General features: G+C 37.0%; 1 protein-coding gene across 1 annotated transcript in view; it reads left to right on the forward strand.

Annotated features, from left to right (window-relative positions):
- The window catches only part of LOC108271300 (ADAMTS-like 3), a 38,322-nt gene that overhangs the window by 19,928 nt on the left and 4,425 nt on the right, over positions 1 to 13,969 (forward strand). The window contains exons 5-10 of the mRNA XM_053683433.1: positions 2,191 to 2,316; positions 3,207 to 3,419; positions 5,407 to 5,590; positions 9,989 to 10,193; positions 11,352 to 11,458; positions 11,617 to 11,831. Coding sequence (XP_053539408.1) covers positions 2,191 to 2,316; positions 3,207 to 3,419; positions 5,407 to 5,590; positions 9,989 to 10,193; positions 11,352 to 11,458; positions 11,617 to 11,831 — 1,050 coding nt within the window. The remainder of the gene's footprint in view (positions 1 to 2,190; positions 2,317 to 3,206; positions 3,420 to 5,406; positions 5,591 to 9,988; positions 10,194 to 11,351; positions 11,459 to 11,616; positions 11,832 to 13,969) is intronic.

Here is a 13,969-nt window from a genome sequence, read left to right on the forward strand (position 1 = left end):
TTCCTCCAGGTACTCCGGTTTCCTCCCCCTGTCCAAAGACATGCGTTGTAGGCTGAATGTCATCTCTAAATTGTTTGTAGTATGTGAAGGTGTGTGTGATTGTGCCTTGTGATGGGTTTGCGTCCCGTCCAAGGTGTCCCCCACCTCGTGCCCGGAGTCCCATGGGATAGATGCCAGGCTCCCCCATGACCCTGTGTAGGAAAAGCAGTACAGAAAATGGATTGATGGATATGTAAATAGAATTCACATGCAAATGATCCTAAAGGCTAGCAAAGCTTTTCTCTTCTTTCTTGTTTTTTCTTCTCCTTCACCTTCTTCTGTTATCATCTTATCAAAGGTTACTGTTAGGAGCAGTGTATTTATTGATAGGAGCAGTGTAAGCATTTGTCTCTATTAACTATTCCTATTCCTATGTCAAATGTCATATTTGTGTGTCAAATATAAAATTCAAATTGTACACATTTCCCATGGGCCCATGCTGATTTTGAGTTTTACTATGAGACAGAAAATTGGTGGTTTTTCTCTGGAATTCATCATTCACAGCTGCAGAGTCCTTTGTTTTAACGTGTAGTATAAGTTGAATGGTCTAGTGCTTTAACGTCTAGTATAAGCTGAATGGGGTCACTATCACGCTCCAAGATAAAGGACCAAAGTGATTGGGGAAATAATGAGACAGTCATTAGAGTCAGCCTATGTAATCAAATATAATTCTCATCTAATGGTCGGAATTTAAGTAATATCCTGTTAATACCAGTGTCCTGTCTTGTGTTGACCTTTAACTCTGCTTTGCATTATTTTCATCTAAATGCTGTGAGTTCATTCAGCAGCAGTTTGATGATAGAGTGTAATGCAGATGTCCCTGACTTTTTCATTTACCAACAACCTACTCGGGTGAAAGTCAGAAGTATCTACATTTAAAAATTATCAAGTATTTAAGTGCAAAAAAGTTTATTGTGCCCTGCCTGACTAGCTAGTTTGTTAAACAGTAAGGAAAATATTCTATTAACTCAGACAAACCTGGAATTTTTTTGCTGGTTAGCTGATATTTAATGGTCCTTTTAGAATAATTGCTAAGTTACATTAGCAAAAATTACCTAATTATTGTAATGGATTTCCCTTCTACAGCCCGTAGCGCGACAGTGTACACGTCCGGGTTGGTGACACTGACATTGTTTACTTTCTACACCTGTGTTTTGTTATGGTTTATGTCTTGTCTCTGCCCCTGTTATGTTATTTGTTCTTTCCTAATGTCTCAGCTGTTTTGTATTATCCCTCTTTGATTTAGTTTAGTATTTATGTCCAACGTGTGTCCTTGTTTGACACGAAGTATTGTGTGTTTCCTTGATTTCCGCCAGATCCGTACTAAGCCATTCATCTTCATTTCTCGTTCCATGGATTTTGATTCTGTTTTTGTCTACGTGTTTCTGATTGTTATTTTTGTCTAGTATACCCTGTTTGCCTATCGTCTGACCTTTTGCCTGTTTATGACCACGTATTTTGCCTTTCAATTTGGATTTGTCTGTCCACCTCTTCAATAAAGCTCTTACTGCACTTCTCTCAAAACAGTCTCTAAAACTGATTACATGACAGCTAGTTTAAAAAGTCATTTTACAAAACTTAATGAGCTAGCTATTTTATCAAGCTATTTTACAAAACTTAACTAGCTAGCTAATTTAACAAACTAAATTATAAAAATTAAGTTGCTTTGAACTGAGCCTACTTCTTTAGATTTGATGACAAATTTTAAAGGCCAGTATTTCACTTTACCTGCAAATGAGACATCTCTCTTATATGAATCATTAACTGCAGCAAAAGACAACATCTTACTAAGAAAATTAAAGTAGGAAACAAAAACATCCTCATTAGATTTGTACCAAGTATTTTGAAGGTCAAAGTGAAAATGTAAGGAGCAAAAAGAATGTTTGTTGTCTTGGAAATTTAGCAAAAGTACAAGCATTTAGTTTCAATAATACTTAATAATACTTTAATAATACAGAAATATTGTGCTGTCAGGATATCAGGAGATTATTTTCACATCAGGTCTACTATTCTGAACTGTAAACTAGATCGATGTAGGTCTATAGTTAAATAAATAAAAGTCTATATATAAACATGGGGGGGGGGATAAGACAGAGATATATACATTGAATAAGATGATTGTGATTGAATGTAGATATTTTTTGCTTATAGATGTCAAAGGGGCAGCATCTAATGAGAAAAGCTCCTTGTTGAAGGATGTAAACAGGAAACGAGTCGTGATGGCTTCCCGCGCTGGAACAGTCATCACAGTCAGACCTGGGGACATCCTTAGGATCGGTAAAGTGGTATTTCTGATATGAATGACTGTATGTGTGTGAGTGTGTGTCTTGAGGCAATACTGTGAGTCATTACCGGTCAGATTAGAAGAGTGGAGTATTATGTCTGTGCTTTGATGAAAGATCCTGCTGTCCCACTTGAGTGAGTTAAACAGGCTGAACCATATTGACATTTCAGAGTTTAAGATCCCATTTTCTATTTGTAGTTTTGCATTTAATGTAAGTCTGATTTTTCATATTGACCAAAACAATTAGGGAAGGGACTCATTAGGGTTCAGTAGATGTCTGGAAGGTAACTAGACTCTTGTTTTTTCCAGCGTACCAACATGGCTGGCATTAAATCACAAGAGCATTTTAGGTACAGTACTGTGAAAAAGTCTTAGACACCTGCAAAGAAATGCTGTAGAGCAAAGATGCTTTCAAAAATAACGAAATTAAATGTTTCTACATTGTAGAATAATAATAATGTAGAAGTCATTAAATGAAAATCTATAACAAACTAATTCATTTTGGCTGCTCTGGTCCTCCATATTGTTCCTCCAAAATAACTTTCAGGGAATTTAAATCTTGTGTCATCAGACTTTTGTCAACATAAGCATTTGCAGTATATTCACCTATAGCATGCCAACTTTTGGAGAATTTAAAACCTGTCATTTTGACATATGGTGGTGTCATTCAGCATGTCATCAAAGTTCAGAAAAACAATGGTTTATTAAACAGTGCCAGGGTGTAACATTAAAATTATTTTGATTTCAATACACTGGTATTTTTGTTTTATTGTTTGTGCTGTAGCTTCTGACTGTAACAGAGTAATAACCTGCTTTTACCTGCAGCAATGTCCCTTTATTATGAAAACTGGTATAAGGATAAAGCCCCTTTTTTTGTCCACAGGTTGTCCAGTAGTCCCAAGTCATAGGAAACCCATCAAATGGTCATATGAGAATCAAACCCTGAAGCAGACGCCAGACCTAAACTACCGCTCACTTGCTGCAGGTCGCATTCTTGAAGTACACATTCTGAGCAGCAGTTTTGAAGGACGCTTTGCATGCCAAACCCACACCAACAATCAGATGATCTCTGCCTGGATTCACTTTCTCTCACAAGGTCAGTGTCTGTGTATACAGGTGTGTAGAACATAGTCAATTGATAAAAATTGAAGGAATAAATGAAAGAAATCACTTTCTGCACCCTTATGGCTCAGTAATAGGCACGAGAAGGTCTCCAACCTTTTTCTTTCCAGTTAACACACCTCATTCATCTCACTCATACTTTTCTTTTGTATTTTTTTCCCACATCATATTTTAACATTACGCTTTTCTGCCATTCCTCGCATTCAAAACTTATTCAAAAGTTTGAACCTAAACCGTATGTGGAGAGTAGTTAGAGAGTTGAAAACTAGGGCTGAATAGAATTATCGAAGCCTTACATACATTTAAAGTGCTGCATAACTGTATAGCATTCACCTAGTGATATTTTCACACTTCGCAGCTGATTAGTATCATGATCTAATATCAGTTTAATCAACAAACACATTATGCAAATCTGTTTGATTTGGTATTCTAATCTTATATTTTCACTTCTAGTTATAAAGTATACGTAAAAAAGTTTTTACACTACCAAAAAGGCTGCAGTCTGTCATGGAGAACTCATGATTGACATACACAACATGGCCAAAAGTTTGTGGACACCTGACCAAGATATTCATATGTGCTTTTTGAATATCTCTTTATAGATTTGCTGTTATAGTAACCCCTACTCTTCTGGGAAGGAGTATCCACTAGATCTTAGAGCATGCTTTTGGGGGATTTGTTCATTCAGCTACAAGTGCATTGGTGAGGTCAGGCATTAACATTGGGTGAGGACATCTTGGCACAGTCGGTGTTCCAGTTCATCCCAAAGGTGTTTAGTGGGGTTGAGATCAGGGCTCTGTGCAGGTGACTCGAGTTCTTCCACACTAAACTTGGCAAACCATGTATCCATGGAGCTCTTTGTGCACCACGGTGTTGTCATGCTGGAACAAGTTTGGGCATATTAGTTCCAGTGAAGGGAAATTGTAAGGCTACAAGAGTGTGCTTGCAACAGTTTGGGAAAGAACCACATTTGAGTGTAATGGTCAGGTGTCCATAACTATTGGACATATTGTGTAAACTGTGCTGTATTTCATTTACTGGCAGTTTTTTCCTTTGTTCATATCAAACAGCCTTGGAAATTGATTTTTTAATGCAACATGCTAATGGGCAGGTGTAAGTTTTAAGTAAGTTTTGCAATGGACAGTGTCACACTATAGCACTCCTCTTCAGTATTTCCACTACCACTGGATAGATTTTTTTTATTGTTATGGTAAAAAATAAGTATATTGGACTTGAATGACAATATATTGGAATATATGAATGTAACATTCAATGAAACATAACAAAAGAGCAGTGTAATGGGAAAAATTGTGATGTTTGATATTGTACAAAACTGAAAACAAATCTAAAAGTACTTAGTGAGCATGTTTATGTAGATATGTACAATATCTTCAGTTGGGTAAAAAACAAAAAAAATTCAAGTTAGCATTTCATGGACTTACCACTTGTAGCATTATAGAACCTATTATGCAAGTTTCCTGTACTCAGTAGTTTAATACCTTTCTGGAGAAAAGTTTTGATACAAATCTCATCCATCTGATGTGCCAAAGAGAAGGTGGTGCTGTTATCATAACCCCGTCTACTGTGCTAAGGTGGATCCTCTACTAGTCAGAAGTGGTAATGTAGTAAAAAATGTGAACCGCCATTATGAAACAAAACATAAATCCACATATTAACATCCATAAATTATTCATTAATGGTTAATCATTAAAAAGCATGTTAGTTGCTTATCCAGATCTCCAGAGCAAGGAATTCTATGTAACTGGACATTCCCCAATTTTTATTGAATACCCCTGTAGAATTTTGTGTTCTTGTATACATTTATCTAGGATTCAAAACACATTTATAAAATTTCATGCAGTCATTGTGTGAACCTTGATTCAGATTTGACCACAGACCAAATCCTATTATAATAATAAACTGGTGTAAGCTGCTGCAGTGTATTTCTTGTTTGTCTGCAGAATTTGAGTGGCATTTGGCTGACTGGAGTGTGTGCACTGCTAGTTGCGGAAATAAAGGATCTCAGAGCAGGAAGGTTCACTGCATAAGTGGCAGCGGGCATGAGATGCCCCCATCATCCTGCCAACATCTTCCTAAACCTTTCTCCCTTACACGGCCGTGTAACCTCCACGACTGTCCTCCCAGGTACAGTGCACACTCCAGAATGTTAAAACAGAGTCGTTATATAAAATAGAGCCTTTATATACGGTCAAATCTAGAAGTCTGGCTTTATTTAATGAATTACCAAAAAATAATATATTTTATATTTCTGAAACGTTACAAAATTGGTTACTTCTTACTTATTGGCTAAAAACAGTGGAAATGGTAACATATACCAATAGATTTGCTCTCTCTCAAATCATTTCTACACTTACACTGTACACTCAGTTCTTGACTATTTAGTACCATTAAGCATCATTAACTCACACGAAAACCTATTTATATATCCAAAATGTCCACGCTCTACATTTTGCTCTTAATTTATGCCTGTAGTTTTTCTTGCACATTTTGGAAATTTTAAACAGCTGCGGCCCCTGATGGTCCAACATTCCACACTTTTTTTTTGCCATTTCAGCACACTGTCTGACTATTAATAGTACTTGAACATAAAAATATAATATATCAAAATATAAATGTTAAATATCAACTTAGTTAAACAAGCGACATTTGTGTGTAGCTCCAGGGTTCATGGTTCGATCCTGAGCTCGGGTTACTGACTGTGCATTCATACATTCGTTCTCTCAGTGCTGGCGTGGGTTTTCCTCCGGTCGCTCCGGTTTCCTCAGACCTCAAAAAACATGCCGGTATTTGGATAGGATGCTCTGAATTGGCTTTAGGTGTTAATTGTGATGCCCACATCATGTCTAGCATTCCCAGGACAGACTCCAGATCAGCCAGGACCCTGACCAGGATAAAGGACTAAAGGTGACTAAATGAATGAACTTAGTAAAATCAAGTTAGCATTTTAGAAACAAGCAAATTAAAAACACTTCAGTAACGGACTCCATTTTTCAGACCCTATTATATGGACTGATTAAAACTGAACATTCATATCTAATTTGGTTAATTTTGTCATTTGTTACATGTAAATAAAATTTGTGTTTGCTCAGTATCAAGTATCCAAGTTCCAGATTGATGTGTAGTCCCGATCACAACAAACTCAGCCATATTCATGCTAAAACATAGTGGCATTCACTTTCTGTCTGTAATAAATCCTCAGGAGATGATGGATGACTTTATAGATCTCAGACAGTGGACTTAAATTTGAACAACAGCTGGATCAGACCAAACAGACCAAACCTGAGAGCTGCAGCTCATACACTGCTGACCAACCTGTTAAAAAAACTCATGTGTCATCCTTGTTTTAACCTCAGCCTTTCCAGGGGGTTGGACAAACACTTCAGAGGCTCATCAATCACATAAAATGAGTCCACGAGTTGTCTCGAGTGAATTGAAAGAAGACTTTATCCAAAAATAAAATGCACACAATTTTCCTCTCACTTCAAATGTAGTCAATCAGTCACAAGGCTAATGTATCTCTCAAGTAAAGAAGTGTCTTTATTCCTAGTAATTCTTATGCATAGTGACACTTAACCCTTTACTGCATGTTGTTTCCATATGCCAACAATTAATCTATTTCCAATTCTTATGACTGGCAATAATACAACACTACTATTTTCCTATGCAACTGGAAAACAGGGGCTTTAATGTTGACATAACAAAATTGCTGTTTGCACTTCCTTTTCTGCAATTGCATGGCCTGGTGAAGGTTATCATCAGAGGGCTTTCAAAATTGTATTAATTTTTCAATATTTAGGCAAAACTACTTAAAAGAAAACATTGAAACATTATCTGAGATAAGTAAACATTTACTTTTTTGTCAATTAAACAAGTTATATATTTTGAGAATTCTGTTAAATGGTAAAATGTAATTGTTGCTGTATGGTAACAACATGTGATAATGGAACTGGAGTATTCATGGGCATTCATGAACTGAAACAGGCCTACACAGCAAAAAAGACACTAGGCTTCTCTAATCGTGTGTGTGTGTCTGTGTATATATATATATATATATATATATATATATATATATATATATATATATATATATATATATATATACACACACACACACATATTACTTCCACATTTAAAGTAAGAAATATGATTGGAATTTCAGATGTTTTGCAATTGCACCTTATTTTCAAAATTTTAAAAGACGTTTTCAAGAGAAAGAATTAAGAATTCAAGAGAAAGAATTAAAAAGACACTTCACCCAAAACTTGTTTGGATCTTTGTATGTATTTTGAGTAAATCCATCCACGTACTTTTTACAACTGTAAAATTCCTTTCTAGAATATGTCACTTTTACATGCTTACTAGGTGGTAAAAAAAAGTCTGGAAAATGCAGTAAGTTGGCATTGTAATCGTATACATCTTGTGTTATTTTTTTTTTTATATATATGATGTATATGATACTTTTCACCATTGCACAGTTCAGCTTCAAGATGGTTGCTATCCTATAAGTAATAATAAGTAATAGATGTGATGTTATTTTGTCTATTTTTATAGGTAACAGTGTCACATATTGCATAATTTTAAAGTGGTAACAATAAGTATATCTTACCTGCATTGTCTTCAGTACCTCATGGAAAGCAAGAAGCAAATGTTGAAACAGTCACACTAGGTATGACTGTTCAACTGCATTTTGGCTATGGAGGAAATTGTGTAAATTTTACTGTTAGTCAAACCACTGCATCATTTTCATTTTTGGAGATTCTACCAGTGGCGGCTGGTGCGAAAAATTTTGAGGAGGGCACAAACAAACTGAAAATAACACCGTTAGTAATGCGGGACTGAGTGTAATTGTTAAATAGCCATTTAACAGGTGATACAACAATTTATCTCCACTGCTTAGCTGAATCATTGAATTTGAGTTTATTGTGGGTTTATTATCAGGAATAAGATAATCAAGGTAATCACTCAAAAAACTGTAATCACTCAAAAAAAAAAACCCCACTGTAATGTTGCCTAAACAATGGCCAGTAGCATTACTTGAAAATAAATTTTGCCCTTGTACTCTAATGCCAATCCCAAAAAGGCTTCCCTAGTTAGTTTGTCATAACAAGTGCGGGAGAAACCCCGGTGTAAGCTCGTCTGCGATTACTTTACTGCTGCTGGATTTGTAAGTTGGGTCGATCTGGTCCAAGCTCCTTAATTCTTTTTTTTCTTCATTTGAATGCCTTGTGAAATGTTGTTTTTTTTTTTTTGTTTTTTTTTTTTGTAAAGGTAAAACCAAATTTTCTTTCATCTAGAAGAAATTTTGCACCTACTTCTATGTTAACAGTCTCTTGCAGTACCGGTTAACTGGCAGGCTGCTGAGCAAAAGTGGGAGTGTCTATGGTACAATGAGCTGCGCCCCGAGGACCATCTGAAGCAAGCCAATTAGAGAGCAGCCTCAAGTCACCTGCTTTTCAGAAGTTTAAGGACCTACATATGCACTCATTTAGCTGGTGCCCTGCACACAGATATGAATGAAATACAATTTAGATTTTAAAATTATAATTATATAATTATTTTGCAATATATATTCAACTTATTTTTAACATAATTAAGTAGCCTTCTTCGCTAGATAACTTGAAGGGGGCAGCTCCCCAGCGCCCCCTATTGACCAGCCACCACCAGATTCTACTACCAATATTGAAGATGTTGGATAATTAGAGTAATATAATGGTGACGTGTTGACACTAGAGACACTAGAGACTATAAATCTTAAATAAATATTTCCTTTCAGAAAGTTTCACCAGAACAATTATGAAACATTTAAGTTAAATAAGAACACTTTTTAAAATATGTTCATGATAGCCTTGTATATTATGTGGAGCTTCAACCAACAGTGTCCCTGTGTATTAAACATTACCATAGAAACAAAAGAAGCTGCACTAGAAAATGAGAAAACTCATCAACAACTTCTAACCAATTAGATTCAAGAATTCAGCAGCACTGTGGTTTAAATAATTTTTTCACTCCTTCATTCACTTTCAGTAAGCACTTTATAATGGGCAGGGTTGTGGTGGATCCAGAGCCTATCCGAAGAACACTGCACATGAAATGGGAATACACCCTGAATGGAATATTAGTCCATCGAAGGGCACCATGCATGCACACATTCATACGCTCATTCACACCATTTATCTTGGACAATCCACCTACTGGCATGTTTTTGGGAGGTGGGAGTAAACCAGAGGAAACTGAGGAAAACCACACAGACACAGGAGAACATGTGATCTCATACACAATATTTTGATTATTCTTCTCCACCACACCAGACTAAACTCATAAGATCATTATTAATAAACCAAATGTATTTTGCGCAGAAAAAATACAAATGTGCTCTACTGGGGAACTAATTGACCAGAACCACTGTGTCATATGCCTTATGCTAGTCTCTAAATCTAAATGAGATCATCTGTAATTGATCTGGAATAAACACACACCTCAACTGGATATGTACTAAGAGTGTGTATTGTGTATACCTATCAGCTGGGGGTCCACCGTGTGGTCCAAATGCTCCACGTCATGTGGTCGCAGTTTCCGGCAGAGGAGGGTGTCATGCCAGCGTCTGGAGGCCAGCGGGAGCATTCGAGTTTTGGCTGATGCAGCGTGTGAAGGAATGTCACGCCCTGAACACAGAGAGCCGTGTGTTTCAGGAGCTTGTGCTGAGTGGATCAGCGGACCCTGGGGACAGGTAGCTCTAATATTACTGACCCACATCAAAGGTCTACTATGTGCTCTTAGAGAAAAAAGGTTTCTCAAGGGTTCTATGGTTCTTGCTATGTAAATGGATTCTACTTGGAAAATTTTGTGAATGGGGAACAATATGGTTTTAAAAAAATCCTTAATCAGAGAGGAAAAAGCCATGACGACTTCAAGGTCTATATTTAACTAGTGTAAGGTCCTAGGGTTTAATATCCAGATGTTTCTGATAGTTATTATCAGACAGGAGTGGTTAACACTATGGAACATGAGAGCAAGTGTCCCACTCAGTGTATTTTAGCCTATTACCCTTCCCTTCACTTTCCCATTATTCCATTATATACTTTCCTTTCCTTTCCCTTCCCTTACATCCCATTCCCATTCTTCCATTATATATGTTCCTTTCCCTTCCCTTACATCTCTTTCCCATTCCCATTCTTCCATTATATATGTTCCTTTCCCTTCCCTTACATCTCTTTCCCATTCCCATTCTTCCATTATATATGTTCCTTTCCCTTCCCTTACATCTCTTTCCCATTCCCATTCTTCCATGATATAGTTTCCTTTCCTTTCTTTCCCTTTCCCTTCCTTTGCCTTAGATCCTGTTCCCTTCCATTATATGCTTTCCTTTCTTTTCCTTTCCCTTCCTTTCCTTTCTATTCCCTTAGATCCTATTCCCATTCTTCCATTATGTACTTCCCTTCCCTTCCCTTCCCACAGTAATGTTGAGTCATCATTTTGGGAGGAAAAGCAAACTTTCTGATTATTTTTCTATGACAAATGTTCTCTTTATTAAGACATTATAAATGCCATAATTTAGTCTTCAGATGATAAAAACTGGCTTCGACTAATTTAATACATGTTCTCCAGACATACCAAGTTGCACATGTAATCGCTGTTCCCAAAGTGACTTTCAGGCTTATAAATAAATAAGTATTATAAGTAAATCCCTTAGCTTTTACAAAATTAATCTATTTTCATTGACACAACCCTTTAGTTTGCACTTTTATGTAGAAACAACTCAAATTGCTGTTCAAAAAGCTAAATGTACAAATGGACATGTTTTTCTACATGCTTAGCTTTATGAAATCAGGCCTTATGTGTATAACATTATGCATAATCCTCTATTGTGCAATGGTTTTGTATCCAGTGCTTGGGCCGCTGTCTCGGTCCAGCTGTAGCGACTCAGAGAAGAACAGTAATGTGCAAGAAACTGAACGGGTCAGACCCCAACATGGCCTGTGACCCCAGAGAAAGGTACATGTTAACTACACCTCTCATATTATCTCTCTCTCTCTCTCTCTCTCTCTCTCTCTCTCTCTCTCTCTCACCCACACATACACACACTCTGGCTAGTACATGTGTCCTTTGCTCAGAATCACATACACATTCTGACTTACACTCTCTGTTCTCAGACCGGCCTCGGTAAGGAACTGCACATCAGAAATGTGCGATGTTCACTGGAGGGTGTCACCATGGCGAATGTGCACTGTGACCTGTGGAAGTGGCTTCCAGTCACGCAGGGTCGAATGTGTACATCGCCATAACAACAAGACCCTCCCTGACCTCTACTGCGCCTGGCAGCGTCGTCCTGTCACCTGGCAACACTGCAACATCACTTCCTGTGGCAGTATGTTGATGTTTTTTTTCATCTCTATATCAGTGGATCTTAAATGTCTTGCTGTCCTGGACCCCTCCTTTGAAGTGATTATGTTTTGTCTCACACTGGCTCTTCACGTTACCACTTTTGACCAGAGCCGTGGACTCTGAACAGATGAGACACCATCTGGTTTGAATTTGATGCAGGAAGAATAAACATGTAGTTCTCTTTCTAGTCATCTTTAAACATTCTGTTTTCATTGTCAACTTTTATTTAAACAAGCAATGTTGTCAGTTCTCTCATCAGAACAGATAGGGTAATTAAAATGTAAAAAAATCTATGAAAGTCTGCAAAAACTCTTCTCTTCTAAGCCTAATTTCTATTTCTGTAGCTAGTCTTTAGCTAAACAATTTACATAAATGCATGTGATTGGCTGCAGCAGAGGATCTGCAGCAGGAGCCAAGATGGATCATGTTTAGAGTCTCTGAACAGTGGCCAGTTTTTTCCTTCATTTATCAGCTCTGCTACAGAATTTATTCAGGTGCTCAGGTCAGCCCACTGAAATACTTTGCTGGGTCCATATCTGTACCTGGTCCTCCAGTTTAATATACAGGCACTCATTATTCTTCCATATTGTACCCTCAACATAAACCAAATGTAAAAAAACAAAAAAACAAAAACCCAATCACACCTTCAAGATTTTTTAAAGGCAGTTTGATGTAAAGGCTGTTATATAAAACAGTCTCCAGAGTTTAACTGTTTGAAACACAACCAATACTAACAGGCAGACTGGAGACTGTGAAACCAATCAGAACCTTTTGGATGGAAATGGGGTACAATCATCACTCAGCTGTAGTTAATTCATCAACTTTCATAAAGGTCATTATTTTAAAAAAGACTTCCAAACCACAACATCTGCTCACTAATAACAAGCTCAGTACAGTACAGGTCAATGCGCCATCCATGCTGGTGTATAAAGTACGAAAGAAAAGAAAAACACTTTTACCTCAGCTGCCTTCTAAATATGAGCAATTTCTTTATGCAGTTTAAGGTCCAGCTCTCTCTAACAACCCTGCTGACAGGGTCGTATAAACTCAGCCCAACAAGCATCTCTCATCCCGCGCTTTTGCCTTTTCATCACCTTTCTCCTGTTTCTCATGTAGCTGAGTGAAACGCCATTTGAACCCCGGAGTGAAGAATTGGGCATCGTAATCACACTTTGTTTTAAACCTGCAATACTGTTTTGCTGAGTTTCTTCTGAGTGCCTTTTATTGAACATATATGGTGTCCTTGTATGTAGTATATTTTATTAAGGTGTTGGGCCACCACCAGAATAGTTTCAATGCACCTTGGCATTGGTTCTACAACTGTACTGGAGAGATGAACATCCTTCTTCCAAAAGATATGATGGAGATAGAGAGCGTAATACAGTACCTCACTCCAGATTTTCCAGAGGTGTTCAATTAGGTTGAGATCTTGTGACATGAAGGACATAGTATATGATTTACATCCTGGAAGACGCCACTTCCATCACGATATAAATGTTTCATTATGGGATAAAAGTGATCCGAATAACTTCGTATTAATTTGCAGTGACCCTTCCTTCTAACACAGACATGTTCTTTTTCCTCAAAAGGTCCACTTGCCAGTTTTTTGAGCACTTGCATCGCTCTACCCTGCCACCACCACCACCCCAACAAAAACAAGCGTGTCAATATACATATATATATATATATATATATATATATATATATATATATATATATATATATATAAATAAATATAACATTCCAAGTTATCCCATTCGCCACAGATTTTACTGCCTTTTATTAACCACATGAAAAAAAGAGTCTTATAATACAGCAGACAACCCTGAAGAAGAAGACCTGGCACAGTAGAACAAGACAAACATGTTTTTAACCTCTGTCCTCATTATCATTAACATTAGCATTATTTGTACAGTGTACACATCTTTGTTTGAATTTTCAGCCTTGCGCATGTTAAAACAAAACTAGTGTGAAATGACGGAAAAGGATTTCAAAGAGTCTCAGTTAATCTTGGGGAGATCAAAACACTGAACAAATGACTGGCTCAGCTGCTGTTTTATGATGAAAAAAAAACAGCTGTTTTGGTGTATTTTGGAGTTTGTTTGAGCATACTTATATGTT

The sequence above is a fragment of the Ictalurus punctatus genome, chromosome 10 (genome assembly GCF_001660625.3).
Source record: "Ictalurus punctatus breed USDA103 chromosome 10, Coco_2.0, whole genome shotgun sequence".
In the NCBI taxonomy this organism is placed as follows: Eukaryota; Metazoa; Chordata; class Actinopteri; order Siluriformes; family Ictaluridae; genus Ictalurus; species Ictalurus punctatus.